The 27895-nt window shown below is 48.6% G+C and overlaps 11 protein-coding genes across 11 annotated transcripts; 7 read left to right on the forward strand and 4 right to left on the reverse strand.

The window, feature by feature from the left end:
* Positions 1–1010: 1010 nt before the first annotated feature.
* GIQ15_01863 (DBF zinc finger domain-containing protein) lies at positions 1011–3066 on the forward strand (the record flags this gene model as incomplete). Its single annotated transcript, XM_033549280.1, has 3 exons — positions 1011–1481; positions 1552–2895; positions 2971–3066. The coding sequence occupies 3 exons, from the start codon at positions 1011–1013 to the stop codon at positions 3064–3066; spliced, it is 1911 nt and encodes a 636-aa protein (XP_033410231.1).
* A 657-nt stretch (positions 3067–3723) lies between these two features.
* Positions 3724–4836, forward strand: GIQ15_01864 (3-methyl-2-oxobutanoate hydroxymethyltransferase; the record flags this gene model as incomplete). Its single annotated transcript, XM_033549281.1, has 2 exons — positions 3724–4134; positions 4222–4836. 2 exons carry the CDS (start codon positions 3724–3726, stop codon positions 4834–4836), a joined length of 1026 nt encoding a protein of 341 aa, XP_033410232.1.
* A 1939-nt stretch (positions 4837–6775) lies between these two features.
* On the reverse strand, positions 6776–7156 carry GIQ15_01865 (uncharacterized protein; the record flags this gene model as incomplete). Its single annotated transcript, XM_033549282.1, has 1 exon — positions 6776–7156. One exon carries the CDS (start codon positions 7154–7156, stop codon positions 6776–6778), a length of 381 nt encoding a protein of 126 aa, XP_033410233.1.
* Positions 7157–10271: 3115 nt separating this feature from the next.
* Positions 10272–11571, forward strand: GIQ15_01866 (uncharacterized protein; the record flags this gene model as incomplete). The annotated part of the gene is made up of 7 exons (XM_033549283.1): positions 10272–10461; positions 10542–10598; positions 10662–10732; positions 10785–11164; positions 11219–11314; positions 11371–11396; positions 11450–11571. The coding sequence occupies 7 exons, from the start codon at positions 10272–10274 to the stop codon at positions 11569–11571; spliced, it is 942 nt and encodes a 313-aa protein (XP_033410234.1).
* A 1311-nt stretch (positions 11572–12882) lies between these two features.
* Positions 12883–13722, forward strand: GIQ15_01867 (uncharacterized protein; the record flags this gene model as incomplete). The annotated part of the gene is made up of 6 exons (XM_033549284.1): positions 12883–12919; positions 12984–13014; positions 13060–13097; positions 13155–13269; positions 13324–13505; positions 13586–13722. 6 exons carry the CDS (start codon positions 12883–12885, stop codon positions 13720–13722), a joined length of 540 nt encoding a protein of 179 aa, XP_033410235.1.
* Positions 13723–17250: 3528 nt separating this feature from the next.
* On the forward strand, positions 17251–17709 carry GIQ15_01868 (uncharacterized protein; the record flags this gene model as incomplete). The annotated part of the gene is made up of 1 exon (XM_033549285.1): positions 17251–17709. One exon carries the CDS (start codon positions 17251–17253, stop codon positions 17707–17709), a length of 459 nt encoding a protein of 152 aa, XP_033410236.1.
* A 653-nt stretch (positions 17710–18362) lies between these two features.
* GIQ15_01869 (uncharacterized protein) lies at positions 18363–19112 on the reverse strand (the record flags this gene model as incomplete). The annotated part of the gene is made up of 3 exons (XM_033549286.1): positions 18363–18762; positions 18849–18994; positions 19068–19112. 3 exons carry the CDS (start codon positions 19110–19112, stop codon positions 18363–18365), a joined length of 591 nt encoding a protein of 196 aa, XP_033410237.1.
* Positions 19113–19589: 477 nt separating this feature from the next.
* On the forward strand, positions 19590–20624 carry GIQ15_01870 (uncharacterized protein; the record flags this gene model as incomplete). The annotated part of the gene is made up of 3 exons (XM_033549287.1): positions 19590–19615; positions 19682–20255; positions 20307–20624. The coding sequence occupies 3 exons, from the start codon at positions 19590–19592 to the stop codon at positions 20622–20624; spliced, it is 918 nt and encodes a 305-aa protein (XP_033410238.1).
* A 459-nt stretch (positions 20625–21083) lies between these two features.
* GIQ15_01871 (uncharacterized protein) lies at positions 21084–21902 on the reverse strand (the record flags this gene model as incomplete). The annotated part of the gene is made up of 3 exons (XM_033549288.1): positions 21084–21388; positions 21492–21812; positions 21890–21902. 3 exons carry the CDS (start codon positions 21900–21902, stop codon positions 21084–21086), a joined length of 639 nt encoding a protein of 212 aa, XP_033410239.1.
* Positions 21903–24201: 2299 nt separating this feature from the next.
* On the forward strand, positions 24202–25224 carry GIQ15_01872 (uncharacterized protein; the record flags this gene model as incomplete). The annotated part of the gene is made up of 1 exon (XM_033549289.1): positions 24202–25224. The coding sequence occupies one exon, from the start codon at positions 24202–24204 to the stop codon at positions 25222–25224; it is 1023 nt and encodes a 340-aa protein (XP_033410240.1).
* Positions 25225–26925: 1701 nt separating this feature from the next.
* GIQ15_01873 (uncharacterized protein) lies at positions 26926–27363 on the reverse strand (the record flags this gene model as incomplete). Its single annotated transcript, XM_033549290.1, has 1 exon — positions 26926–27363. The coding sequence occupies one exon, from the start codon at positions 27361–27363 to the stop codon at positions 26926–26928; it is 438 nt and encodes a 145-aa protein (XP_033410241.1).
* Between the last annotated feature and the right edge of the window lie 532 nt (positions 27364–27895).

Below are 27895 nucleotides of genomic sequence, written 5' to 3' on the forward strand. Positions count from 1 at the left end.
GAGCCTCTCGTGGATGGGCTTCCTGTATCACCGGCTGTTTCATGGCTCGGCCCTAGCCCGGCTTCGGTGTCAGGGAGTGGTATCTAGAGGTTGTGTGTCTGGTCTGATGTCGACGCTGCGAGCTCCTGCTGGTTTCAATCCATATAATCTCTAGTCCATACCGACGATGGGTGAAAGTGGCTCCCTATTCGACTTTTAGTCTCCATTGATTGACCCCTTGGAGTTAGATAGCTAGGAGATAGCCAGGCTGGATCAGTAACGTGTATACTAGGTATCGACGTCGAGTCAGGAAACCGGTCATGGGGAATATAGCATACACATCAGGTATACTCCATACGCGAGGCGAGCAGTTGTGTAGAATGGACAGCTGGGTCATGGCATTCATCTATCACCAGCTTTGATCGTGACTGATATAGCTCGGGAGGGGTTCTGGTCGGGTGCGAAGGTGTCATGATCGCAGGGGAAAGGGTGATTTAACGGTCGACGAGTCCTGGTCCAATGCAGCACCTTCGTAATACATCATCCATCGCGTAGGGAATCAGATAGCTGCTCGAGTGCAGCGTTGGCGTCGTAGTCTTTGTTGTAGGGTTTAGGGTAAGTCGCGAGCGTACCCAAAATGGCTGTTTGGTTGGTCAGCAAAAAGCGTGACTTTGTTTAGAGCAAAACAAGAACGTCGATAGAACTTCGCCCTCCAACACCACCAGCTCGTCCACAGCCTATCGAGAGGCCAGCAATGACTGCAACCTCCTGACGGGCTCAAGAGAGCTGCATGCTACAATTAATTCCATTGTCCTGTCCTGCCTCGTCCGCTCTTTACTCTCTACCACGCTATTCAGTCGTCCTGAACCGTGTCGAGAGACTGGAGGTATCATCGCGTGCGGCGTGTACTGAGGCTCTTTTGCAGCCTCTACTCTCCATTTCCCTCGCTTGGCCGATAGATATATCGCCTTCCTGACGTATTGTTATTCATGGCAACGTTATTCGTACCATCGCCTCACGCGTTAAATGAAATGACAACCCGCAGAGCCCCCCTGGCCAACGTCCCTAATGCTACCAACTCCCCTCACCATGCCGTTTCCACGACGGCAGCCATGAAGCGTGGACGTCCGCCTGGCCCGCCGTGGGATTGTGCACCTCCTCCATTGAAGAAACAGATGCTGGATGCGGATACTGTGGACACGCGACCCCCTCAGAAGAGCCTCAGCCAGCAGCAGACGGGCGAGTCGAAACTATTCACACGTCGGACGAATACCCAACCTACCGCCTTCGAGAAGAAGCTTGTTGCAGCAAGAGACAAGCCAAAACAGCCAAACACCCTGAAAGTGAGCAGGAACATCAAGTACTGCCCTGAGTCGGTCGAGAGTGTTCGTCAATGGCAGAGACACTACCGCAAAGTGTTTCCCACCTATGTCTTTTACTTTGAGAGTATTCCTGTGGAAACCAGGAAGAAATATGTCAGGCAGATCATGTCTCTCGGTGCCGTAAGTTCGATTTGCCTTTTTGCCCTTAATTCTCACTTATCTCTCACTGCTGTGCTGAAACTGTTGTCAGACCGAGGAAAAATTCTTCTCGAGGATAGTTACCCATGTCGTTACTTCTCGCTCCATTCCGCCAGAGCATGACTCTCCAAAGCCTACAGAGATGACCCAGACATCTACCTCGGCTGGCAATAACCTCACTGAAGGCTCAGTTCAAACCGTGAACCCTTCTCTACTGGAAAAAAGTATAGACACCGCCCAATCACAACTCGTGAAGACGCGATCTAGAACAGGGTTTGGAATGATCGAACCCGAGAACAAGAAGGGACCTGGAGACCTCCTGTACCGGGCTCGTCAGATGAATATGAAAATATGGACCCTGGATAAACTTCAGCGGGTTATCTTTACTATGAACGACAAGGAACTTGCTCATATACTCCAGCCCAGCCGCAACGGTGGTGCAGCCGTAAAAACCAAGGCCGAAGAAGATCTCTCATTAGCCCTACAGCATGAGAAACTCCATGCTCCTGTCGACTCCGACACCCTAACACTAAGCAAGGGTCTGGTCCCGTTCAAAGGTCCTTACCTGTATGTCTGGGATTTTGCAAGGGAAACCCGTCCAATCGTTGTTCGAGAGTATCCGAAAGTCGCTAGAAAGCAAGACGGCGCCTGGCCACAGTTCCGTGGGGCTGAGCTGGGGAAATGCCCGTTTATCGACGTCCCAGCGAACAAGAGGACAGATAAAGAAAAACTGAAAAAACAGCCAACCAAGGCTGACCCTCAAGCCGCTGTGATATCGAAAGCAATGGCGCCTCCTGCCAGAGGGCCAAGCAAGTTAAACCAGCAATCTACTAATCAAGACGACACCGAATCTGCGGTCGAGGAACCCGCAGGCAAGCCGTTCGAACCCGTGGAGACTACCGCGGTAGCCCCCAGACCTCTCTCGAAGGGCTCCATCTCCGCCTCCTCCCTAGCCTTTAAATTTGGAGGTGAACCAGCCGCGTCTGGAGTTCAACCGTCAAATATTACATCCGCCATCCGCTCACAGATGATATCCTCGACAGCAGCCGTGCAGGGCGCGAAAGCTGGCACAAGTAAAGAAGTGCACGAGCTGAAACGGAAAGTGCTAGAGAAGAGCAGCGGTATCGTGTCTACAGCAATCTCCTCGTCATACCGCGCCGATGCAGCAGCCGCCTCGCAGCAGCAGCCTGCCAGAATGCCAATTGCGCGAGCAGCTAAATTAAAAGCACAGTTGAATGAAGATGGGAAGCTGAACCACACAGAGCACAGTAGACGGACTAGCGACGTGGGCCCCAGGAAGAATAGCGGTCTAAGAAAACAGCAGTCCGGCAAGAAGCGGGAATCCAAGCCAGGCTACTGCGAGAACTGTAGGGAGAAATTTGAGGATTTTGAAGACGTAGGTTCCCCCCTTTCCTCCTCACCCCTGGATCTTGGATCTTCACACAAGACCTTGTACTGATGAAAAGCACAGCACGTCGAGACCAGGAAGCATCGGAAATTCGCCATGAACCCCAACAATTTCTATGAGATAGACGCGTTCATCGAGCAGCTCACATCTTACCTCTGATGGCGTCTGCGAGTTACTCTTTTGCAAGAATTCCAAACTATTGTACTTATAGCGACCTCAGCATCATGGCCTTCATCACGCAGACCTTCTGGCTGCGGAGTAAATTAATATACCAAAGATATAAACATCCCTAGCTCTTCTTATCCATGTCTGTACACCGTGTTGTCGACTCCTTCAATCCTTCATTCTCATGCACGGAGCGTAAGGGGCAAGGTAGATATCACGTGTGCATTGTCCCGTGATCATGCCAAGCTCCTATCACAGCCCGCCATCCGCTGACTAAGACCCACATGGAGGATGGACGGATGGAGACGGGCGGCCTTGGCGTGATCCTCGCCCTTTCGACGATGAACGACTCCAGAAAGTGCGCCCATATTCTCTTCTCTACGCTGCATAAACCATCACGTACCATAATATAAAGCGAGTCGACTTTTCCCTCGCAGGGAGATAAAAATAGAGGGAATGGGTCCTCCTGCTGTGTCGCTTCTCTCGTTTATATCCGCACAACAACCATTTTTAGAACCCACCGAAATTGGCTGAGATATCTCATAGATTCTTCTCCTTCCTGTCTGTTCCGTGTAAACAAATATATCATTTATATCCTCCCCCTTTTTATCTCTCTCTCTTAACTGCCTCTCCGCGACACCTAACACTAACATGGCATCTCGACTCTGCACTCCTATTCGCCTCGGTGGCGCAATGGGGTTGTCTGGCAAGGTAGCTCGGCCAATGCATCTTCAACCCTCCCTTGCCCTGTACCAGTGTATATGGCAGCAAGTACGGTCCAGCTCCAATTCACCCATGGCACAGGGCCCGGGTAACACCCGAAAGAAGGTCACCATCAAGTCACTGGAGAACCTATACCGAAAGGGAGAGCCAATCACCATGATGACGGCGCATGACTTCCCAAGTGGATATGTCTCTGAAGCTGCCGGCATGGAGATGATCTTGATTGGAGACAGTCTTGCAATGACCTCCATGGGGATGGCAGATACGAGCGAGATAACGCTGGATGAGATGATTATGCATTGCCGTAGTGTCTCACGGGCAGCGTCGACCGCATTCGTTGTACGTATACCCGTGCCTCTCGAACATGTTGCAAGAGGGGCACCTCTCGTTTCTGAACCAGTGAACTAACCAATTGTTGCTCTGCAGGTGGGTGATATGCCTATGGGCTCATACGAAGTATCTGAAGAACAAGCTGTCCAGACTGCTATCCGACTCGTCAAAGAGGGCCGTGTCCACGCAGTTAAAATTGAAGGTGGCCAAGAATTCGCTCCAACCATCAAACGCATTGTCCAGGCTGGCATCCCTGTCGTTGCACACATCGGGTTAACCCCACAACGACAAAACGCCCTTGGAGGGTTCAGGGTACAGGGCAAGTCAACGGCGGCAGCTATCAAAGTCTATCAAGATGCACTGGCGATCCAGGAGGCGGGTGCATTCATGGTCGTCGTCGAAGCAGTACCAGCCGAGATTGCAGCCATCATCACCAAGAAACTGCGCATAGCGACCCTGGGGATCGGTGCCGGTAATGGATGCTCTGGCCAGGTCCTGGTGCAGGCGGACATGGTAGGCAACTATCCACCGGGGAGATTCCTGCCGAAATTTGTCAAGAAGTACGGCGATGTCTGGTCAGAGACCTTGAAGGCCATCGAACAATATAAAACCGAAGTCAAGAGCCGAGAATACCCTTCGCCAGAATATACATACCCGACAACAAAGGAGGTTGTCGAGGAGTTTGAAAAGGTCGTCAGCAGGAAAGATTAATTCTCGCTTTGCCTCTGAACCCTCGTGTCCATATTTAGCCCTATAATCGTTGCCTTAGAGATTAGTGTCTTGTTATATACTTGTGCGGGCCCAGGCCGTATATACCTCTAGAGGAAGAAGTCTTATGTGAATATACGTGGATAGTAAATAAAAACATTCATACATTTATTAGCCATCCTAGCACTCTAATTCTCGGCGATGAAGCCGGTAAACACGTTGCTCATTTGAGTGTTTCGCTTCGAATGAGTCTCACCCATCACCCAAACGCCGGGGTCATTGAATAAGAAATAATCAACTGGTCGTCTGATTTGAAGCACTATTCCATACATCAGCCGTGTAAATATGGAACAGTAAATCGAGGGTGGCAGAATACATACCCTCCACAACCCTCCAATCCCTTCATCTAAGCCCGGCGCAAAAACGCTATTCACGTAGCAAAAGACAGAATCCGTGTCCTTACAGCCCAGCTTTTTCCTTAAGAAACGGACGATTGTCTCAAACTTCTGAGACGCATTCACTTTGAAAACCTTGCTTTGGAGAATAGGTGCAGATGGCATCGGAAGAAACCGGACAGGTACTACATCGCGCATAGGGGAGGGTATATGTAAGAACAGTCCAATATATAAATGCAGAACAAAGCTCAAAGCCTTGTTTTACCACACAGAAGACAAAACGTACCTTTTCTATTATCTAGTTCTTCCACCTCTGCCAAAGCTTGACGGCTCGTCTTTGGAAGAACCGTTAGTACTGTAGATGCCGCTAATGTCAAGGGCAAAGTTGCAGGATCCCCAGTGTCGGGTATCGGGGCTGCAGACCCTCTCTTAACACTATCACCCATGCTGGAGCTATGCTGGCTGCCCTGTTCGTTAGCTATAGTGAGGCCCTCTGTAGTGATGTGCCTTGAGCTCCGCCGTGGAGACCCTGAAGATGGCGATCCAAACGGTGAATGATGGGACATGGTGGCTCGTTGGTCAACTTGTTTTTGATAAAAGGGGTGTGTTTGTAGCTCGGCGCGTGTCTAAATCGTGATTTAAGTCTATACTTGGGCCATATAAGGGCTACTTTGAGTGTTGATAATAGCGCTCTGTATTTATGAATGTTCGTGTTTTCGATGAGGTTGTTGATAGAAGAATGAAGTACGAGATACCCCGCACGTGATGGAGACACATACAGGCAGCCACCCTTGTACACTTCTTTATCACCCTTTGAAAGGGATATTGACGAAGTATTTTTTGGCAGCTCTATGAAGGAGTAACTACAGAGTGTGGCCTCGTTTAGTTTAATGTACTATCGTCGGTTAAAACTATCACGTATGTAGTCAAGGAAACAATGCAACCACTTAGGCTTAGGTCTCTATCGAAGATGAGACGTTGATTTGAAGTGAGGTAACACATGGATGGCCTTTCAATTATAGAAAGAGAACCCTTTAAAACAAATTATATATGGCGTCTGTACGGAGTAGAATTTGTTAATATTTTAGCTGTAAGTATTCTTAGTTACCGTTCATACATATATGTCAGTGTAATAGTTTAATCCGTATACCAAAGAACACAACCAACGTTCCACCTTGCTCTATATATCAGGCGTTCATGTTTGGTAGACCTGAACTCTTTCTCGTTGTCCCTACGTAGGTCGACATATTGCCCATAATGGTGCAAAGAAGGCCGTGGTAAGATATGTGTCGACTCGTACACGAGCGCGTTGATTAGCTGACCTTGATGCTATTCGTTAGGAACTTGCGCAGGGCCAAGATTCTGACAGTGATCCTGGAGATAAAGGAGCGTTATGTGGCGGATTTGTTGTTTTATTTTTGGACAGCGTTGGTGGAGCGAAGCTGCATGGGGCACCACCCCCCTGTCGAGAATCATAGATCTACCACTGCGGCTAGCTCCGTCGTATTCGTTTTGCATCATGATTGATAAGTGGGGTGCCAATATGATTAACTCGTCATGCCAAACCAGCCCCATGCAGCAATCAACATCCCAGAAGCGGCTCGGAAGAGAGCTTTGCCGGGGGCGCCTTCACGCCAGCACACATATCCATCAACCAGGCCAAGATAGGCTAAAATGACCATGATGGTATCGACTTCGCGGAATTTCCCCTGAGAGTAGAAGGTGAAGAGCACAAGCCCAAGTGCCGTGGTTCGTCCCGACCCAGTGATCATGACAGCTTGGGCTTCCTTTGAGATCGCGATACGTTTCGGTAAGCCGAATTCTTCGATGGCGTATCCAGCGTTCCAAAAGGGTATTAATCCACCGAAGGTGGTGACGGTGGCCACAAAGAGGGGTGGGATGTGCCACGCGGTGAAGTCTTCAAACATTATGATTTGATAAACGGCTTTCTTGGCCGTGAAGATGTGTGCAGTGTGAAGGAAACGACCGATGGTGATTAAGAAGCCGAATTGTGTGGGTGTGACGTTGGGGCGAGGCAGAGAGCTAACTGTCGTACAGAGCAGATATCACCTCAAGCCATGAACCTCTTATAATCAAGTGGAGCCAAGGATCAAATACTCTGTTAGGACTAAGCCTGGGTTAGCGTGGGGAGCAGGCCGCTTTACTCGCGGATATTATATAGAGAGAGCACTCTATATGCAAATCCTGCTTGCATGCTGCTCTGTGGCTGCACTAGCTCAAAATATCTCCCCCAGAGCATTCTAGATGATCTTTTTAGACTCGGAATCGAGCACGGAAGTTGCCTCGTCTAGGGGGGCATACTCCGTACATGGATCGCGCAATAGCTATTCGTTGCTGCTGCATGCTGGAAAGCATGCCTCCCCTCGTTCCTATAACTGTTGAGAAGCTTCGACTTTTGAGCTAGTTCCTCAAAAACCTTGAGTCGAACATAACCAGAAGCAAGATCAATTGGAATAGTTCTTGCACAAACTAGTTCCAGCTTCCAGCCTACTGCAACCAATAGAGCCCAAACCGTCCACACTCAGGCATACGGAGTACTGGGCATTGAATTCCGATCCGGCCAGCCACTAAACAACCAATCAGTGGATCACCCAAAGGTTGGAGCTGCGCCTGGGGCCGTCGCTGAACCCTTGCTCGGGCTCCGGACCGAAGCCAGCAGGGAATACCGGCAAATCACACCGCCGAGACGGATCAGGTTGGGGAACGCAGGAGAAAAACACTAGCTCCGGAATAAAGAACAAAGTGTACACGAACTGTGTGGTTAGTACATCAAAGTGATCAAGAGTCGTGGATACTCAGCGGACTGTACTGATACACGAAGTCGAGATGTTGATAAAAGGTTGAAGTTGGGTGTGTGTCACGTGATAAATAGGTTATTTTGAGGTTTCGGCTTCAACAAGACAACGACGACAGCAAAAGGGGCAGTGCATATATATGTTTTATCCTAACAAACGAACGGAAGGGATCGTGGCGTAGCGAACGGTCAAAGGATGACGATTTGCGCGTTATGTACCCCGAAATATTATATAAGACATGTCACAGCGAGATCTACGCCAAAGGCTACAGAGTCCAGTCAGTTACCCTCCTGTTTCGATTCCGTTGGCCAGAGAAACGCCATGGCCTTCGCCGGGTGATAATGCATAACCTCTAGACGAATCAACGAGACTCTCTTCATCCTTGAGAGTTAGATGCCAGACGTACTTGCATATTCAGCCCCTGTTAAGATTCTATCACAACACTGGCATAAAATCTCCTAGGGCTATTTTTGCCGACCACTTTCATCCATCCCGCCAATAGGTTAGCATGAATAAGAAGAGAACACTTACACCGCCATGCGCCCTGTGCCGCTGATCTGCTATCAACCACTTCTATGAACAGCGAGAGGTTTCCAGACTTTGGTGGTCTGTACTCTCATGAGGCCGACTAAGATATGAGTATCTTCGGACTCGCGAATTAGAAGCCGTGAAGGTTGAGTTGATTTCTCGAAATTAGCATGATCTCTCACGGTCACCTAATGCAGTATACAAAGGTCAAAACTACAGATCGCGTCGGACAACTCACATGGCTGCACAATGTCTGGCTACGCACGCAATCCGTCAAAAAAAGGCAATATATGTTGAATACGAGCCCAAGTCGCATCATGGATGCCACGAGGGAAACTTAAAAATGCCTATTTGTCCCCACATCGGGTGGGACACGCAGATCCAATTCCCTTGAGAGCATGATCAGGAGGAGTAAGCCTCTTACTTACATTGAAGGATGCACCTCGCGGGCCGTCTAGTTCCTATAGGGGCAGCCCGGCATTACAGTATGTACTCGTACTGTCAGGTACGGGGTACATCGTGGGATTTTTAGATTGCCGAGTCAAAGGTGTTTGGTAGCACATGCATTGTCCCAGCCATCAGAAGAACAGACTCGTTGACACCGATCGGAGCGGTCATTAAGTATGAACTGATATGTTCTTGTACTCCGTATAACCATCAGCCAAATTGCCAAGGGCCCGGATCAGCGGTGTGCTCTAACCTTTATTGAAACAGCTGAACCTGTCCATCCCGTACGGAGTCTCCCTTACAGGCTGCCCAAGGGATATTGCGACACCAGAGCGATCTCTTTAGCCGACGATGCAAAGGTGTTCGAGGGTCAGGAGCGAGAGCCTCATAGGAGGTACAGAGTACCTTTAGCTATGAATAGTTAAGGTTGGGACCGTTCACAAGAACCACCACGCCCTGGAACGCCTTCTTGCCGTCAAGACTGTAAGAGGAAGCACCTCCGATGCGGGGTTTAGACCCATCTCGAACCACTATAGAAGCAAATAGTGCGATGCTGAAGCTTGATTTTATGAACAAGCCGAAATATTTGTGTCTGTGCATAGCCATGGACGGAGAGTTATGTCGACCAGCTTTGCTCCATCTGGATAAACTCATCCTCTAGGATGGCTCCTTTTTATATGTTGAATGAAATGCCTTTTAACGCTGACATGGTTTTGCTATATTAACTCCACTTCGCCAACCCATCTTCTTTCAGCCTTGAACCTAGTAGCCTGAGATATATACCTTACAGCCTCGTAGCTTTGTATATATACTAGGTCGATACCATGTCGACTATAGTTACACAGTACGGCTTTACAGCAATCGGAGGTATCCCTACCGCCATGTGAGACCATGGGCCATGTCCTTCTTTAACTCATGCGACCTCCATATTTTTGGGCCGCATGAAGGTGGCATCTGGCAAGGATGCATCGCCCTAGTGCCGGACGCTCCCTGTCCATTGATAATTAATTCAGCTGCATGCATACGGTGACACACCTTAAACACGTCGTCCCACTTTACTTACATCCGCTCCTACAGCCTCGTGGGTTCGCCCATCATGTTTCTTATTAAATGGCATTCCTGCTAGCCACGCCTCGAAAACGAAGAGCAGGGCAATGTTGCTGGTGAACTCGTTTATCGTCCAGGCTTGTTTTTTTTCTCGCAGCCGCCCAAGCTGGTTGAAGCTCTTTCCCTGCAGCATACTATTGCTGCAATGGCGGATCCGTCGAAGATTCCCATCGCCCCCAATCCAAATGGTGACCCATCTAATTTCATCAACCCACCGTCACTGGAATCAACAGTCCTCTCACTGGGCCTGGCTCTCATATGCATAAGTATAGCATGTCTATCATTACGACTCTTCGCCAACTATCGACGCACCAGAAGGCTATGTTTGGATGATTGTATGTGCAGTCTTATATATCGCATTCTGCGCCAGAGTCCACCTCTGTTGATGAACACTACTAACATGACGCTTCATCAGATCTTTGTCTCCTCGGAGAAGTGGCGGGTGTTGGATACTGGGCGGTGATTTATTCTGGTATGTTTGTCGTCGTTCACCCTGTATATCGCATCGCTGGGACGTAAGCTGACAGCGGTCCAGTTGCCCGAGACGGGACCGCGAAACACTCCTGGGACGCGCCTATCAGCGTGATTACTTCATCATTTATAAAGGTGGGCATCTGTTTCAACATATGCATCCGCTACTCCAATCTAACTGCTGTAGAAACACTTTGCACAACAGATGCTTAGCTTGCCAGCTCTGTGGGCAACGAAAGCTGCAGTTTTGGCACTCTACATTCGTATATTCGACAGTACACGATGGATGCGCCGGACGTGTTATGCGTGTATCGTCATAATGTTCCTATTTTATGGAGCCAACGTCGTTCTCGCGATCGTATACTGCCTCCCTAGAAGGGGAGATCCCTGGGACGCCGCCGTGCTCGATAGGTGCGGAGATCCAGGTGCTCTTTCGGTCTCTATCGGCGCATTTTCGGTTTTTTCAAACATCGTCCTGTTCTGTTTGCCGTTCCCTATTATCTTCGAGCGACGCTTAGCCCCGCCAAAGATAATAGGGCTGACGGGTGTGTTCCTGGTCGCACTTTCGTACGTTCAATCTATCACCGCTGAATTCCAGATTCCTCGACTAATATTCTGCAGAACTCTCACAACCAGCATAATGGCACTTCGCTACCGAGTTAAATCCTTTCTTGGGGAGGATCAACTGTGGAATGGATTCACCGTAACCATCACAACGTGAGCTGCCCCAGAGGTGCTGCTGTCGAGGTATTGGAATTCTAACCGTATACTAGGTTCGCGGAAATATTCGGCACTGTCTGTATTAGCTGTGCGCCAGCTTTATCTTCATTGTCGTTGAATTTTGTGCAAAAGCACGAACGATATCCAAGCTGTCGAGCGAGATCGTTATCCTGTCGAACACGGACGAAAACCGACAACTCGTCCGCGGATGGGAACAAATCCGATTCGATGTCAAATCTAAAAATGCATCATGACTGGTCTGACAAGTGCACAATGGGTCAAGGAAGGCCAGGGCCGCTGACGAGGATATATTCCTCCGTCAACCCATCTGGCACATACCTCCCGATGAACAACGCCATCGCCAAATCAACGCGTATTGACCAATCCTCGACAATACTGGATCCGGAAAGGGATACACATCGCGAGAGCTGGGCACAAAAGATATAATGTGCAAATGACAATAATGACCGATTTAGAAGGCGTTTGGAATAGCGAATAATGGGAAAGGGTGTACGGCGTTAAAATGTATGGCAAATGTATATAATAGATGTGTTTGTTTTCATACTACCAATGCACTATTTACTAGTGCAGATTGAGCCTTCATCTTCCTAGTCACCTCTCAGTGTACCCTGCAAAGTTAAACGGAAAAGAGAAAAGCCGAAACTATGATCAGCATATAGTAGTGTATATAAGCGCGTAAATGATGGGAAAGCGAATGTGAATGGTGAAATATTGAATGTACGGAGTAAATAGTTGAAACTTGAAGCTCAAATAGCTTCGAGCTCGAGCTCGCGGTCAAGTGACTGGCTGTGCTGACTAAGACTCAGGCACATGACCTGGTCGCTTATCGATAAGGCCCGTCACCACCTCGTCTCCTTCTTCTCTCCCCTTCCCCCCCTCACGGCCTCCAACCTCTCCACGCTCCTCGACAGCAGCCCAACCCGCCCGCCATATACCTGATAGAACCGTGTTTGTTCTGTCGTCTCGTTTGGAACTATCACCAGATATCAGACTCCGTCCTGTTCCCCCGTTACCTTGCTCCTCCGTACCCAACTTACCCCAACGGGACCCCGCTGGTTCCTTCTCCGTATCTTGGAATTCGCCCAACCCTCTCAGCTACCACCAGCGTCACAGTTGATATTCCGGTCAATTTTCGACATTACACTGCAAACACAAAGCTAATTCTCCCTCACCGGCGGAAAACTAAGAACCCCGTTTGCCACATCCTCTACCGAGACGCCAGCAAAATGAGCAGCCCAAAGCGAAGAATTGAGACAGATGTACGTTTTTGATGAAGCCAATGTTTACTTTTATTACTGGGGAAAGGGATAAGCTGATCAAATGGTATTTTTCTTTCTCGCGGATAATTATAGGTCATGAAGTAAGACAGCCTCTCTTAACTACTAACTAACTCTCTACGCCGCGTGTGCTAACTAAAAATAGGATGTATGATGCCCCGTACAACCAAGCTTCTTATAGTGCTTGGAATTCTCTTCTGGCACTGCATATGGAGCTTGTGATAGGCTTATTGGGACACCAATACTGATACGGTATGCTTTAGGTTGATGAGTGATTATGAAGTTACGTTGGTCAACGATAATAGTATGTCGTCCTGGGCTCCTTTCAGAGATAAAACATCCACTAACTAACCTTTGCTGTCATTTAGTGTTTGTTACCTTTCATTCCCCTCATGACGCGTACCTATTCGAGTGCTCTGGTGGTGACTAATGAGTCAAATAAAGGCAAGAGTTCTACGTACGGTTTAAAGGACCCGAGGAGAGTACGTTTAGTCTTCTGGAAAGAGGTACTCTTATTTAGCTGCTAACGTGAATGATAGCTCCCTTTGCCGGTGGACTCTGGAAAGTACACGTTGAACTACCCGACCAATACCCGTACAAGAGCCCAAGCATCGGCTTCGTGAACCGGATTTACCACCCAAATATTGACGAGCTGTATGGCCTTATTCAATCATAGATATGTTTCCCTATGACTAACATGCTTCTTAGATCGGGATCCGTATGCCTGGACGTCATCAACCAAACATGGTCCCCCATGTACGACATGATAAACATATTCGAGGTGTTTCTTCCACAGTTACTCCGGTACCCCAACCCATCGGACCCTTTAAACGGGGATGCAGCTGCTGTTCTCTTACGAGACCCGAAGAAATACGAGATTAAGGTTCGGGGTAAGTTTAACTTACTCAACGAGAGCTATTCTGGCTCCTGTCAACGCCTACCCACAGATTACTAACTGGGAGTGTATTAGAATACGTCGCCAAATATGCAAGCAAAGATGCCGCCGACGATGCGGGTGAAGACACAGAAGATGATGGCGAGATGAGCTCTGTGGGTAGTTACGAGTCTGGCGGCGAAGAACCAGCCGGTGAAATGGACGATGTTTGACTGCAACTACCTCACCGTATTTCTCCCCATTCTCTCTCGGTCTATCATGTCCACATCCTTTGATTTGGATCTATTTATTAAGTACGACTCGGCGTTCCAGCGGTATCACAACAACCCCCACTGGGGTTTATCGCTTTCCCTTTCCCTTCGTTCCCTTCATTCTCTTCGCGGAGAAGCATTGCGTTAATGGTGCTAGGATTCTTTCTCTTATCTCTTTCTACTTTCTCTACTCCCTTTATAATTTTGAGGGACTACGTTTATCTGGGGTCGAATGAAGATTACTCCACGGCCTTGCTGTGAGTTTACCTCTCTACTCCGTTTTTTGTTCCTTCTTAACCTTGTCAAATATGTTTTCTCTCTTAAATCATTTCCTGCTCATTCTTATTACTCAGTTAGTCCATTAAACACATTAGAATCAAAACCTTTACACTTTGCTGTATCCTTCGCTGTCCTTCTCGCCATGCAACATCCTGGCAGACTTATAGAAGATGCATACACCAAGCTCATTATATACAAACTCACGACACCTCCTTCAAACTTTCGATAGTGATTAGCGGAAACTCCAAGCCCTCTCTATTCTCACCCATCAATACCATCCCTCGTCACATCTACACGCTCCACGATGCAATACTCGATGGCTAGGAAGAGTGCCGTCTCGGAGAGGAATCTGCCAGGAAATTGTCTGGATGTTGCTCGGATACACAGTGAAATGGCCGATGTCACTGACATCAGCCGTATCGGCTGCTATAATGGCCCCGTTGACTCCTCCTCGTACCCAGGCTTCCTCCGTCCCGTTTGGAAGAGTAATATGGGCGAGTCCCGAGATGAATATAACCCATCTAAAGGATGTCACAAACCGTTTAATCGACCATAATCCCTTTCACTTAACTAGGAATAATTAAGGGTCAACTTACTGGGCTGCAGGTGCATTGTGCAACCCGCCATCAAATCTCGGCGGAAGAACACTATATTTTGCATCGCCCATCAATCCACTTATTGGGAGAATTGCCGCGCCCTTAGTGCCCGGTTCATCGGAGATATCAAACCGTCGTTCGAGTTCCCAACATTCCAAAGTTGAGAATCCGTTCTCTGCCGTGAGAGCCGTTATATTCCATGTGCTCGGTACTTTAGCCGCTGGTATCCCCCCAAGCACGAGGAGTGGTAAGGTAATTATCGAGAAGGTGGACAGAAAACTATTCATGATAGTGTCTTGTTATTTGGGTTTAATGCTGCTGCACGATGAACAGATAATGGCAAATAAATTCATTGAAAAGAATAGAGATTGTCTAATATATCCATCCTCCCATTGATTTCCTATCCACGGTTCGAGCGGCTGATATGTTTTTTAGCCTATGTTGTCGGAGTAGGAGTCCTGATCGAAAGGCTATTAAATATGAATCGCCCAAGTCGGGGAGGAATAATCCTACACTTTTATAATTTAGCCACCATCAACTAGTAACTAAATAGTTACTCCGTAGCCAGCTAGCCAAAATTTACGCGGCCGCCGATCCGGAGTCGCGCACCTCGGGCTCACGGACGAAGGCTAAACATGGCAGGGAGTTGTGCGTGTAAAAGGCTATCCGAAGGCTCCCAGTTTGCGCCTCCAGATTGTTCTCGAGAGAGAAAACTCTGCTTGCCGGGATAGCTGTGGCATCCATGAACACTCACGTACTACCCATCTCCATCGAGGCTGTGACTATTCACGGAGTATGGAGAGTACTGGGCATCGCTTGTCTCTGCTCTGTACTTGGAAGTTGAGACGAAAGCATGGCTTAGTCAGCTGTAATTTAAAGTTGCGGCATCTACCCGCGCCTTACCAGATTGGGTTAGGCTTCTCTTGTTGTTCCTTGCCCGATTCGGAAAATTTCCCCGTTCAGACGTCATAGGGCACTGCGCTATTCCAGATACAGAATAGCTCAGACAAGCCCCCTATCTGTCCGTTTTGGGTAAGTATCGAGGAAGCCACGACTCTACATAATTATCAGAGGTAGCACAAGTCTTCTTAAAGAGCTGAATAGCCCAGCTTCAACACTCGTGGCATATCTCTCTCTACTTTCATCGGCGTGTGTACAACCTTGACCCCTGATTAAATAGATCCTTGCATACCATCGTCACTCCACCATCATTGGGATAGGAGGACATTCCATCTTGATATCTATATCTGATGACCTTGCCGTAAAGGTTTTCTATAGGAATAATGGAAAGCTATTGCATCATGAGCAGTCCATCTTTAAGCATTGAACGGAGAGGCTTGCGCATATGTAACTCGGTCTTACTTCTATGCGCCTGATCTTATCTTTACAGAATTTTTAAAGGTTTGCTCATAGAGGTATCAACCCTCGAAATATTCTATTTGGCAAACAAGATCAGCGACTGTTGGCAAGGGAAATTGGATCTATCGCGATACTCGCAAGGCAGACCGGTCAGTACATCCAACGCGACTCTCGAGAGGAAAAGAGACTATGCGCGCAGCATTATAGCTGTCTCTGCAGTGCTTTGAACAGCACCACTTTCTAGAATGAGCCACTTGAAAGCATGAACCACGTGGAATCGTTGAGGTAGATACGGGGCAATTTCAAAAAGGAGGAAAAGCATCCCGTTCGTTGTGTATTGGAGTGGCCGCCATTACTATCTCCTGGTGGCACCCAAAGGTCAAATGCATAGTAGCGGCTGTATGTAGCTCACATCACTGCATACGACGTTGATTGCTTCATGGGGAGAGCAAACAGGGTGCTAGTTACATTAACTATGTTAGCGGTCGTTAAAAGTAATGTAGGTCGAAAAGCTCTCTCCATAGATAGGATCACAAGATATAGCGACAATGCCTGGAGACACCGTCAATTATACTGCGACACTCCATATCACTTGCTGAAGCCTCAGTAAATTGGTAGGCTAAGATAAATACCAATGGAAGACTGGCATGAAATAGTTCTGAATGAGAATGGCCTCCCCCTCTATGCTCTGTGGTTGCTAGTTGCGTACATGTGTGCACAGCCTTGTCGAGATCTATTTGGAAATTCAATGCTCTATCGAATACCCTGCACGGCTTGCCCCCTAATCGTTTTATTTACTACGGGATCTATGTACTGCTGCCAATCAACGTCTACCATTTCGCGAGCTGTCGGTCTTCACGCTGCATATGCCTGCATGGACAAGACATCTATACGAGCAGCCCGAACGTCGTATGTCTATGCGTAATGATTGATGCACCTATTTCAGAAGCAAAGCCCTGAGTCCTCACTCGCAGGCCACAGTTACCGCCAACATTTATCCTAGCATAGGTCCAAAATTAGATATACGAAACTGTGAAACGGGTGAAAACTGCCCAGCCTTGAAGCGCATATCTCTTTCCTGCTAATCCGTATATTTAAATAACCCCTATATCCCAAGACCTGTTCCTTTCAAATATCCCCTGTTTCTTTTGGTTTTTCAAACACTGTGCCTGTCCATAGATCGTTAGAGATACGGACGACCTCCACCTCCCGCTATAAAAAGAAAACAACAAGATTTGAAGTTGGTATATCCAAGATGGGTTGGCCATTCAGTCGCCGCTCCAAATTAAAGAAACAACTCGCTGCCGAGTCCCGTCAGAACGAGGCTGAACGAGAGCTTTATCGGGGGCCTCAGCAAGCCCCGTCCGAACGATACGATCAAAACACTACCAATATCGAAAAGCCCTATACGAACATCATCAACTTTGACAAAGATTGCAAGAATGGAACGGGCGCCATCGCCATTGACTTCGAACGAGATCTGAACATTATTGTCAGGTTCAATGAACACAGGAACGAGCGCCAGCCATCGCACCGCATCTACAGGACCACCGAGCACAACCGCCTCCATGAGATTGGTGTTTTGTGGGAAAGGACAAGCTTACGAGGGGTAGCTTATTATGGCGTGGATATGCAGGTGTTCAATGATAGCTTCAAGGGGTATCTCTGGCCCGATAATGGTAGCAGGACTGTCTGGAAGATTATACGGAGCTAGAAGAGGCTGCGTGAGAGTGACCAATCTATACCAAGCGGTTATGTTGAGATGGTGGCAGCGACGCGGTTGTGGTTGATGGCACAAACATAGGACTATTATAGCTCTGTTAGCACTCGGCAAGGGGCATTTCCTCCTCTCTTTTCTTAGTTGTGCCTTGAACATATTTATTATTATTTTTTTTATCTCGAAACAAAGAACGCTTATCTATCATACATACCTGGGCACTTTTTGAGTGACAGGGAACATCACTCCGCTGACAGGGTTGATTTCAACGCCCAAGAACGAAAAGGGGAGGGACAGTATTCAAGTGCAAGCCTCCTCAGAGCCAGACGTCACTGATATCTAGTGAGAAAGCGAGAGGTGTTTGGATGGGTATCCGAGTTTTGAATGCAAAAAAGTACTAGGGGTAAAGGATATCTTTTAAGAGAGTACAAGCGAATGGAAACAAAGTAATATGAACAAGAAGAAAAGTAAAGCGGGTGGTGGGATAGGGATATCTAGTAGAAAACCGGGTTGGCAATGTGGGGGTTATGGATGGGGTGTCGTACGTTGTCGTTATGAAATTTTATAGGAAATTCCAGAGGGTGTGGTGTAGAGTAGTGATATCGAGGCAGACCGGGGTTATTGTGTCGGAGTAGGTAATGAATGTAGCTTCATTTAACCCTTAGCACTCCAAAGACGTCATCTTCGTCCTTCTTCCCCTGATCAAGGTTCAAAGCAGGTCGGGTTTTCTTCCCTTTCCTCGTGGTCATCACAACCTCACCCCAGTGTTTGGGGACGGCAGCTAAGTTTACGTTATGCGGATAATCGGGGTTTCGGCATGACATGTATCTCATTCCTGCGAATTCGCCCGGAGTAGGTGACGACGACTGACGAGAAGACTGGGATCCGCGCGATTCCCTTGGAGGGGATTGCGTCGAGTTGTATGGGTCTGATTTAAAAGTTGCTTGAGTGATGGTTGCTTCTGAGCTTGGGATGCGGGACGCCTGAGCGCTACTTTGGGCAGAGGGCACGAATGGCTGTGATTGAACGGCCCAGATATTGACGACGGAACTGGATTATGCGATTGTTAGCTGTATCCATCCATCTCTGGTATCATCTCGGGTATCATCTCGGCTCTTCGGTGGCTGTTGACTTACTCAGACGCTCGTTGGCAGATCGCTTCAAGAGCCTCTCTCTCGCGTTTCAACGTCTCGAGTTCCGGCCCTGGAGGCGGTCCTTGGACTGTTCCGTAATTGAACCCGGACTGGTATATGTCCTCGTCCAACAAACGAGAGGACTCGGACTGTGGATAATGCGATAGACAGTCAGTACCATGCGCCAGTTCACAGTTCACCGCCACCAGGAATAGAGCGTACCTCGGTCCTCTCCTGCCCGCGCAGACACGACACGCAGACACCCATGGATAACGTATAATGGCGGAAGACTGGATAAAAAGAGTGGTATAGTCGATCTGCGCCACGGCAGCAGTTCGCGATAGACAGCTAGGTAGGGTGCGAGATCAAGAGCAGCAGAAGCCGGGCAACAGGCCAGACGAGTAGCCCATTGAGTGGCTTAAGAAAACAAGCATCTGGTGGTGGAGGGGCAGCAGGATGGTTTGTCTACAGTATCACTCCATGTCTGTTCGTCTTGTCCTGCCTTTTGTTTTTCTTCTTCTTCCTTGCCCGACGCAAGATGAGCTGGCAAAGGGCCGGCGGTTGCTGACTAACCACTACCACCACACTCAGGATTTCGCAGGTTGGTATGGCCTTGCACAGCTGCGACAACAAAACAATTCAAGGCGGCTACCAGGCCAATGTTTGCCTGTCTGAGTACGGTGAAGCTGTTTGCATAGATTTGATATCCCTGGTGTCAAGGAGAAGAGAGCATATACAGCAGCCATGTTCGCGTTGCCGAGTGCCAAACGGTAGGTCTGTCGCACAGCTTGCAAGGCGTCTTGCATACAATTCAGAGTCACTAATAAACAGTATAGGGTCTGTCGCGAGGACTTGAAATCCCCAGAGTCGTCTCGTGCCTCGTCCCCGGAGAGCGCAGCGGCTACATACGCTGCGACAGCGTTGGAGAGGGTGTTCGCATCGTTCGAAACGTTCAAAACTTCAACTGCTACTGAGCCAACCACTTCGACGGACCAAGATAACCTGGCGGAGGATCACCATGATGATGAAGAGGAAGAACAAGAGTTTGAATTCCGGCTTTTCAGCTCCGTGCCTGCTCAAGAGAAACGACCTGGACAAACCAAAACGAAGCCCGACGATGCTACCGGCACGGGTAGCCTGGGTGGTGTTCAGAAATTGAAGATACGGCTACGGTCTCCTTCGCCAGTAACCGGTCCGCGAGGCGATGGAGGCTTCATAGTTCCCTTTCGAGGCTGGGACTACTATTTTTCCAACCCGGAGCTGGTCATGCGGGCTGTTGGTGATACCACATCGCAAAAGGAAAAACAGAGTAGCGAGCTGGATAGACAATTAGAGATGCTGAAGGAAACGTTTCAAGATGCGGCAATGGACGGAAACACCATTCTTGCCCGTGCAGTTTCAGGGACATGGGTAAGCATCAACGTTCACACTTCTGTATATCAATTGACTGACACGACCTAGCCTGGCTGCCATCTCCCATGGCGAGTAGTGCATCTCCCAGCACCCAGAGTAAAATCGACATCAAACAATACAGCGTCCACGTCAAAGTCTAAAACGCCCTTATCCAAGAGGAAGAAACCAGGGAAGAAGCGGCGAATAGCTTTGCGAAAGAATGTGACGAGTAAACAGGCAGCCGAAGAAGCAGAGAAAGAAAAGAGAAATCGAAAGAACCGAGAAAGGAAGATCAAGCGGAGACAAAAGGAGAGAGATAAGAAGGCTGCGGCGAGGGCGGCGGCAGGCGATGCTGCTTCTACAGCTGATGCCGATGAGTCGTCATGAACTGTATAAACTAGATGCAGGTAATGTATGCTAGCTGTCAATGCGATGCTGATCACCGCCGTCTTAACGGGGCTTATGCAAGGTTACATTGCCATGAACACAGTATATTAATTATATAAACTAAACAAGCAAAGCAAGCCGAACAATCACACCTCGCTGATATATCAACTATACTAAACATGGCAGAAACCAACATATACGTCATATTAACGATTAAAAATAAATAAGGAAAAGAAAAATGGAGACAAGAAAAAAAAAGCACAGGGGTATCCCAAAACAAGTAAAATCCAACCCATTGCTTTGGCCGATTCCGATTTTCAAGGCCTTCATAACCCCCCCCCCTTTCATGACGATTGAAGAGAAGACATATCCCTGGGGCCCCATAGCCCTCTAAGGCATGGCCAAACTAGGCTATATTCGGAAAAAATGCATCAATGTTCACCAAAGGAATGCGATCTTTTACTTCGCGGCAGCTGGAGCTTCGGTGGTAGCTGCAGCGGCTTCAGCAGCAGGGGCGGCGGTCTCAACTGGTTTGGCCACTTCTGGGGCCTCGACCGGCTTGGTCTCTGAGACGGGGGCCGGGGCTGGGACTGGCTCAGCGAGCTTGGTCGCGTCAGTGGTAGCCTCAGTAGCAGGGGTAGGCTCAGCGGGCTTCTGAGCCTCGGGAGCTGGTGCGGTGGTGGTTGAGTCTGGTACGGCTGGTGTCTCTACAGACTTCTTCTCGCCAGTCACTGGTGGCTCAGGGAGGGCCTTGTCCTTGTTTCCTATCTGCGTGTTAGCACGCATAACCAGATAGACGCGCATGTATACATATATGTTTACATATATACTGGCATTGGCGCGTGTAGTTCAAGACTCAAAACATACCATCTTCAGTTGTCGAGGGCTCTTGGGTGCCTTCTGACTCTGGGACAGGCTTAGTTTCAGGGGTTGGCTGAACTGCGGTCGAAGGCTCGGGGGCCTTGGTGACCTCTGGAGCTGGAGTCTCCTGAGCAGCAGTTCCCTCGGTGGGAGCTGGAACTGGAGCTGCGCCGGGAGCAGGTGGCGCTGGGGTCTCCGTCTCCTTGTCCTCGGGCACGGTGGTGGTAGGAGCAGTAGTCTCTGGGGCAGGTTTCCCAGCGTTCTTGTTCTTCAGGCGGACAAGGAAGTTCTTGAAGCCTCGCTTCAGCTGGTCAATCGCATCTGGGGCTGTGGGGAGTTAGCCTTGTACTCTCGCAATCTCCTCAGGCCTCCGTCTGTCCACGCATCGTGCTGGAGATACTTACGAACACCTGGCATCTTGAAACGAGCTGTCGGTTTAAGGGGCTGGAGTAGATAGATCTAGGGGGGCTGGCGAGACGGTGGGAACGCGGTCACAACTAAACGGTAAACCCTCTGTGGCAGAGATGCTGTATGTCGACGTGTGATCAGCGTGTTGGGCGTGTGCAAAGTGTGCTGGAGGCGCGAGTCTCTGGTCTGCGAGTGAAGGGAGGTCGCGAAGCTCCCAGGTTGATCGTATTTCACCACGGACCGGCGGGTGGAGAAGGCGCGGCAAGATGAAACGCCGATGTGCACAGACCATGACCTGCCACGTGATGTCACTTTCTCCCTCTCCTTCTTTTTCTCCCTTCTTATGTCTTCTTCTCTTCTCTTCATGGCAGACAAGGATATCCCTGTGGCGACCATTGGCTAGATTGAGCGACGTTGCTCTGTTTCAGCCTGCAATAGGCTGCTGTCACTCGTGGACTCTGACAGCCCATGCAGAGCACCTGCATCTTTCAGCCAATGGTACAGGCTCTACCATCCAAGTACTCCATAGAGAGCTGTATGATGCGGTACCCCTGCTGCAAGGTCTAGACAGAACATCTAGTTACTAAATATTGTCTCCGTCTTTGTTTGATAATATTGGCAACTGCTTATCTGATTGCTGAGAGCACATCGACGACCGCGCACCACGCCTGTAGTCTCTCTCGAAGCCGGGTATCTTGGTATATCGAGAACATGTCGTTCCCAAACTCACTGGTAGACATTCTCAGACGCCATGCCTCCCTCCATTGCTTCTCGGATGGCTGCCTCCACTTCGCTAAATGAGATGATGATGGCTGGATAGTTGTAATACAGCTACCCAGCTTAAGAAAGAACGGCGTGATCACCTGGGATGACTCTAACAACTAGAAGAAATAAACAGGTCTCCTCACACTCTCCCTGAATAACCACTCTCGCAGGTTTCCCAGTCGAGGTCGTCGTGTATTGCTGTGGTCCTTGAATAACACTGTCTTGGGAATATTTATATATTTTCTACGCAGCTGAATATAGTTTACGACCATTTTCAGACTGAATTTTGGTCGCGTGATATCATCACAAGAGTGACCATCCCTGGCAACGCCTATGTGCCGCATAGCCCGTCAGGAATCGTTTATAACTTCGGTATACCGGCTAAATACTGCTCTCTTTGAGTTATATTACGAGCTCCCTGCCCATACGAAACGGCGTGCGAAATACCCCGATAACCGATGGGCTCATAGAGGGATAACCACGTGATATCTTTTGCCTTAAGTTGCCTGCCAAGACATTTATATGGCCCCAACGCTCACCTTATTTAAAGACCACGAGTTCTCATTGGTTAAATAATCCAAGGCTTAAAAAATTCGGCCTCTGACTGGTCCATAAAAGTGGGCTACGGGAATATCCCGTGCCAAGACTGCGGGTCCCACGGCCGTCAGCAGGTTCCGACCACCGACTGCCCAGTTTCGTCCCATGTTGCTTTCCTCTGCATTATCAAGGCCTCCTCGTTTAGGGCGAACAGTCCTAGAATTGCTCGAAGAAGGACGTCCTTCGCTAATGAACAAGAAGTACAGGCGGCAGCTAAGATGCAATACGCAAGATAAGCCTCACTCCAGCTCCTACGCTCTAACTCCGATGGGCCAAGGAGGCTCCGCGTCGTCAATATAATCTCCCATCAAGCCAACCGAAGGCTACTTTACACATGTTCAGGTCCATAAAATTGCGGAGTATATGAGCCCGCAGGCTTGCTGTCCAGGGACCTATTGGTCTGAAATATTGTGCTTAGAGAGAGGGCTATAGTTTGATTAGTCGCCTGCCTCTACACATACGGACAGAAATAGACATTTGAAACGCATCTGGTGGGATTATTGAGATAATGTCTTCCCTGGAGCGTTTCTTAAGAAGTTTCGAGGACCACAACTCGAATCACTGCAATCGCTAACCTATAATCCTCCTTTTACGTAAGGAGAAAACGGAACGGAGGGTATGAGCGGAGGGAGATTTGGCCGGCCTTTGAAAACTCCCGGCACCTATCGGATCCACGGAGACTCTACTATACAGGCCAAGGTTTGGTTTCATTCTATATCGCGTTCCGATAGTTGATACTGTCATCTGGTCTGATCTGAATAGGTGGAGTATTTTCAACCATAGTGGGGCAACGGGAAGTTATAAAACAAAGCCCTCTCCCACCTCAATCAGTCCCTTCACATCAATCCTTCCATAGTATCGATATACATGTATACAGCCCCCCTTTTTCAAAGACAACTTCAACACTACACTACACTTCCGATTTCATACCAATAGACATCCAACTATGGAGCGCGTCTACCTCATCACCCACCCCCGCTCCGCCTCGAACCTCCTTGTCCAGATTTTGGGCCTGGAAGACCAGCCAAAGGTGAAGGCCCGTCCACACGCTGGCTACTACTTCCTAGATACCCTCTACCTCCTCCTCGACAAGGGTCTTCGATCTAAGCATGTCGACGAATGGACTGATGAAGAGAGAGTCGAGTCCAGAGCCGCTTTTCAAAAGGGGTTCGATGATATGATGAAAGATGTCAACGAATCCAAGGCTGCGGGCAGAATTTCTGTTGTTAAGGAGCACGCGAATCTTCTACTTGACCCAGGCACCCAAACCAAATTTTTGCACAAGACCGATGATATTAAAACGGAACCGATGAGCATCGACGTTCCCCAAGGATCCAAGGCTGTCCGTACTCCAGGAAACCACACCATCTTCTCCGATGAGTTCCTCCTCACCTGGAAACCAGTCTTCCTCATCCGTCACCCAGCTCTCATGTTCCCATCATTCTACCGATGCATGGATGACTTCAGAAAGATGTCAAAGGAAGATATCAATACTGCTGGCTCGCTTGAGGTCAACAAGCCTGACTTGCCAATCTACATGAGTCTCCACAACATCCGTTCCATGTATGACTGGTACAGCGAGCAGCTTAACAAGGCCGAATCATCCTCTGCTACCCAGACCTGGCCCATTGTCGTTGATGCTGACGATGTCATGGCCGACGAGACCGTGGTTACCAAGTTGGCTGACATTATCGGGCTGGACCGTGCTAGCCTCAAGTTCACCTGGAAGCCAGTCAGCGAAGAGGACAAGGCAAAGAAGTACAACCCCATGGAGCAGCGCATGTTGTCCTCTCTCAACGCCTCCAACGGTATCATGAAGGATAAGCTTGCCGCTAACATCGACATCGAAGCCGAAGTTCCCAAGTGGAAGGCCGAGTTCGGTGAAATCGATGGAGCCAAGATGTACAAATGGGTCACCGATGCCATGCCAGACTACGAGTTCTTGAAGGCCCGCCGACTTACCGCATAGACGTGTTGATCACCAGCGGTTATTATTCAATTTTTTTTCTTTTCGCCTAAAAACGCATTTGCTTTATCGCGTCCTTCCTTTGTTGCATTTTTGAAAAACCCCTAGAAAAAGAGCTCTCCATGATTGATCGAATTGGTTAAGAAGTGATGAATTAGACCTAGCTGTTTGAACTTTTAATAGAAATAATAATTACGAACTTGCCTAAGAATACTCGATCTGAGCGTACTATGAACACGTAGACTAGGCAGTACCTGTCATGTTCCTCCCCCAGTTATACCTTGTTCATTCTAATTCTCCGTTCACATTCTGATCCTATTTTCCACTTCCTCAACCTTGTTGGTGGCTGAGCTCCGAGCCTTGGAGTTGTTGTAGACGAGGCAGAATCATATCTCTGCTGTTAGTACCTGGTCCAATTTTATTTCGAGAAATTACGCAGCCTTGGGGTCCAAATATCCAGCTCCCGTATTCCCTACAATAAATCCGTTGGTGATCCAAAGTCCCAGAGTTAAGGGAATCCTGGATGGATGGTATATGCAACGGTAGAACCTGATCGATATATCCATGTACGTAAAGTTCCTTTATTCCAACAGCTGATGCAGGTCATGTAGTTGAAGATCCGCAGGGATCTCGACAAGGGGCCTTTCCAGGGCTCAAATTATAAATACGGGTTAGGGACAGCATGAAAGTTCCCTAGAGCACGAAGCATAGAAACTCTGGGCTCGCCGCCATGTTTGAGATCCTTGACAAGATTGGTCCGTTTAACAACCTATTTATTTTTGCCATCGGCTATGTTATCCTATTAGGATTCGTCCATTTACTTCAGCTCATGAAGCCAGACGCCCCCATGGACTCTCACGACGAAGATCGAAATACAGCGCAGGTGAGGCCTAATGTAAGGCCATGATGTAGAACTTCGCGCCTCTAGCGTAGGCTAATGGAAAGTTTAGGGGTCTATATCTACATAAACATACGTTGATCGAGCTAAAAATGCTATAACCTCACGAACACGTTTACATTTCACCAAGAGCTGCACCATTATCATCGCAAGCGCAGGACAAAGTGAGCATGTGATTTAGGGTTGTTTGAGCAAAGTTGAAGCCCATTGGAGATTGGTGGGAACCTTTTTACTACATCACTATGTACCAACTATAACTATATCCTCTGTTTAGCTCTTTAACTTATAAGGCTGGGGGCATCCGAAGTGAGGAGGAGATATATCTTTTGTTCGCCTACATTACCCTTTACCCACTACCTAAAATCCATATCTTCTCCGCCTATATCAAATCTAGAAGCCTAATAATGGAACCTATACTTGCTTTTAGTAGTTGCGGTGGGTCGATCATAAGGCTATCAAGCATTGTCAGATAAAGGAGATACCCCTGACACAACGGCTCCTAATATGTTGCCGCGTTTAGTCGTGAACTAGCAAAAGACTACGGCCCACCTGGCATCAGTTAGTATACGCTTCATCGGGTAATCCACTACGGTACGGAGTAGGAGGTAAAGTCGACAAGAAGAAGTACTAAGGTGGGGAAGAGTTAGAGTTAGATTAATGAATTAAATTGTAATGAAAGAGTCTATCTAGCATTATTAGACATTCAGTGATTATTAAAGGATTGACATTATCCCGCAGATTTCCATCTTCCATCGCCAAAAGGTAAAACATTTCATAAGGAACGTTCATCAGTTTCATGTCTTGATTCAGTGGAATCCGCAGTCGGCTGGAGTAGCGGCTTGGAAGGTGACGTCGATTCTTCCGAGATGTTCGGCTTGGTTGTTGGTCAAGGCATTCATGCCAGCCTTAGCGATGTTGAAGCCGGTTGCCCTGTCGATCGAAGTAACAAAGATAGACTTGTTGAGTACGGGCCAGGTGACCTTGAAGCACTTTCCGCAGTTTGCGCTGTTGTATCCCTCGACGGCAAAGGATCCGCCAATGTTGGGGAAGTTGGGGAGAGATCCGGCAGTGGTGAAGCCCCTGGTGAGGAGGCCGTGGGTGCCATCAGAACAGGCGACTTGGGCGAGGCTTAGGCCGGCGTCATCGTATTTTGGGTCGTAGCTGAGGGTGACGGTGCCTGTGATGGCAGCAGCAGAGGAAAGGGAGACCATGAGGCCGAGGGTAGCTGGGATAGTGAACTTCATTTTGGCGGGTAGGTTAGATTGATGCTTGTATTGTAAAGCAAGTGTTGTTATTGTCGTTGTTGGTATTTGAAGTATTGAAGTATGTATGTGGTTCTTGTTCTTGAGCTGTGTTGAATGATGAGAAAAAAGCTGGACATATGGTTACCTACGTTGAGTTTATATAGCTTTCCCCAAAGGTCAATTGCTTCTTTGAAGGTTCACACGACCCTTCAAAGTTCACACAGACCTTGAAGGTGAAAGTTGGTCCGCGAGGGATCAGGCTGGAAGCCACAGCCAACGCCGCCATGCCTCGCAACTTTTGAGAGCCATCATGCACAAAGAGTCCAGCCTGTCAGTGCCGGACGCAGTTCGGTGCGGGGCAGCAACGGACAGCGACATGTATCGTTTGAAACCTTTGCAATCAGGAAGCATGTGCGGAGTATACTGCGTGCCTCAGGGATCCTTGTGAGACATCGTTGCATACATGGTATGCTGTCATCAGTGGGAGAAACCGGCGGAAAGCAGCAAGCAGCGCTGGGATGCATGCCTGCCA

This window comes from Arthroderma uncinatum, assembly GCF_011692745.1.
Source record: "Arthroderma uncinatum strain CBS 119779 chromosome Unknown scaffold1, whole genome shotgun sequence".
Lineage (NCBI taxonomy): Eukaryota > Fungi > Ascomycota > Eurotiomycetes > Onygenales > Arthrodermataceae > Arthroderma > Arthroderma uncinatum.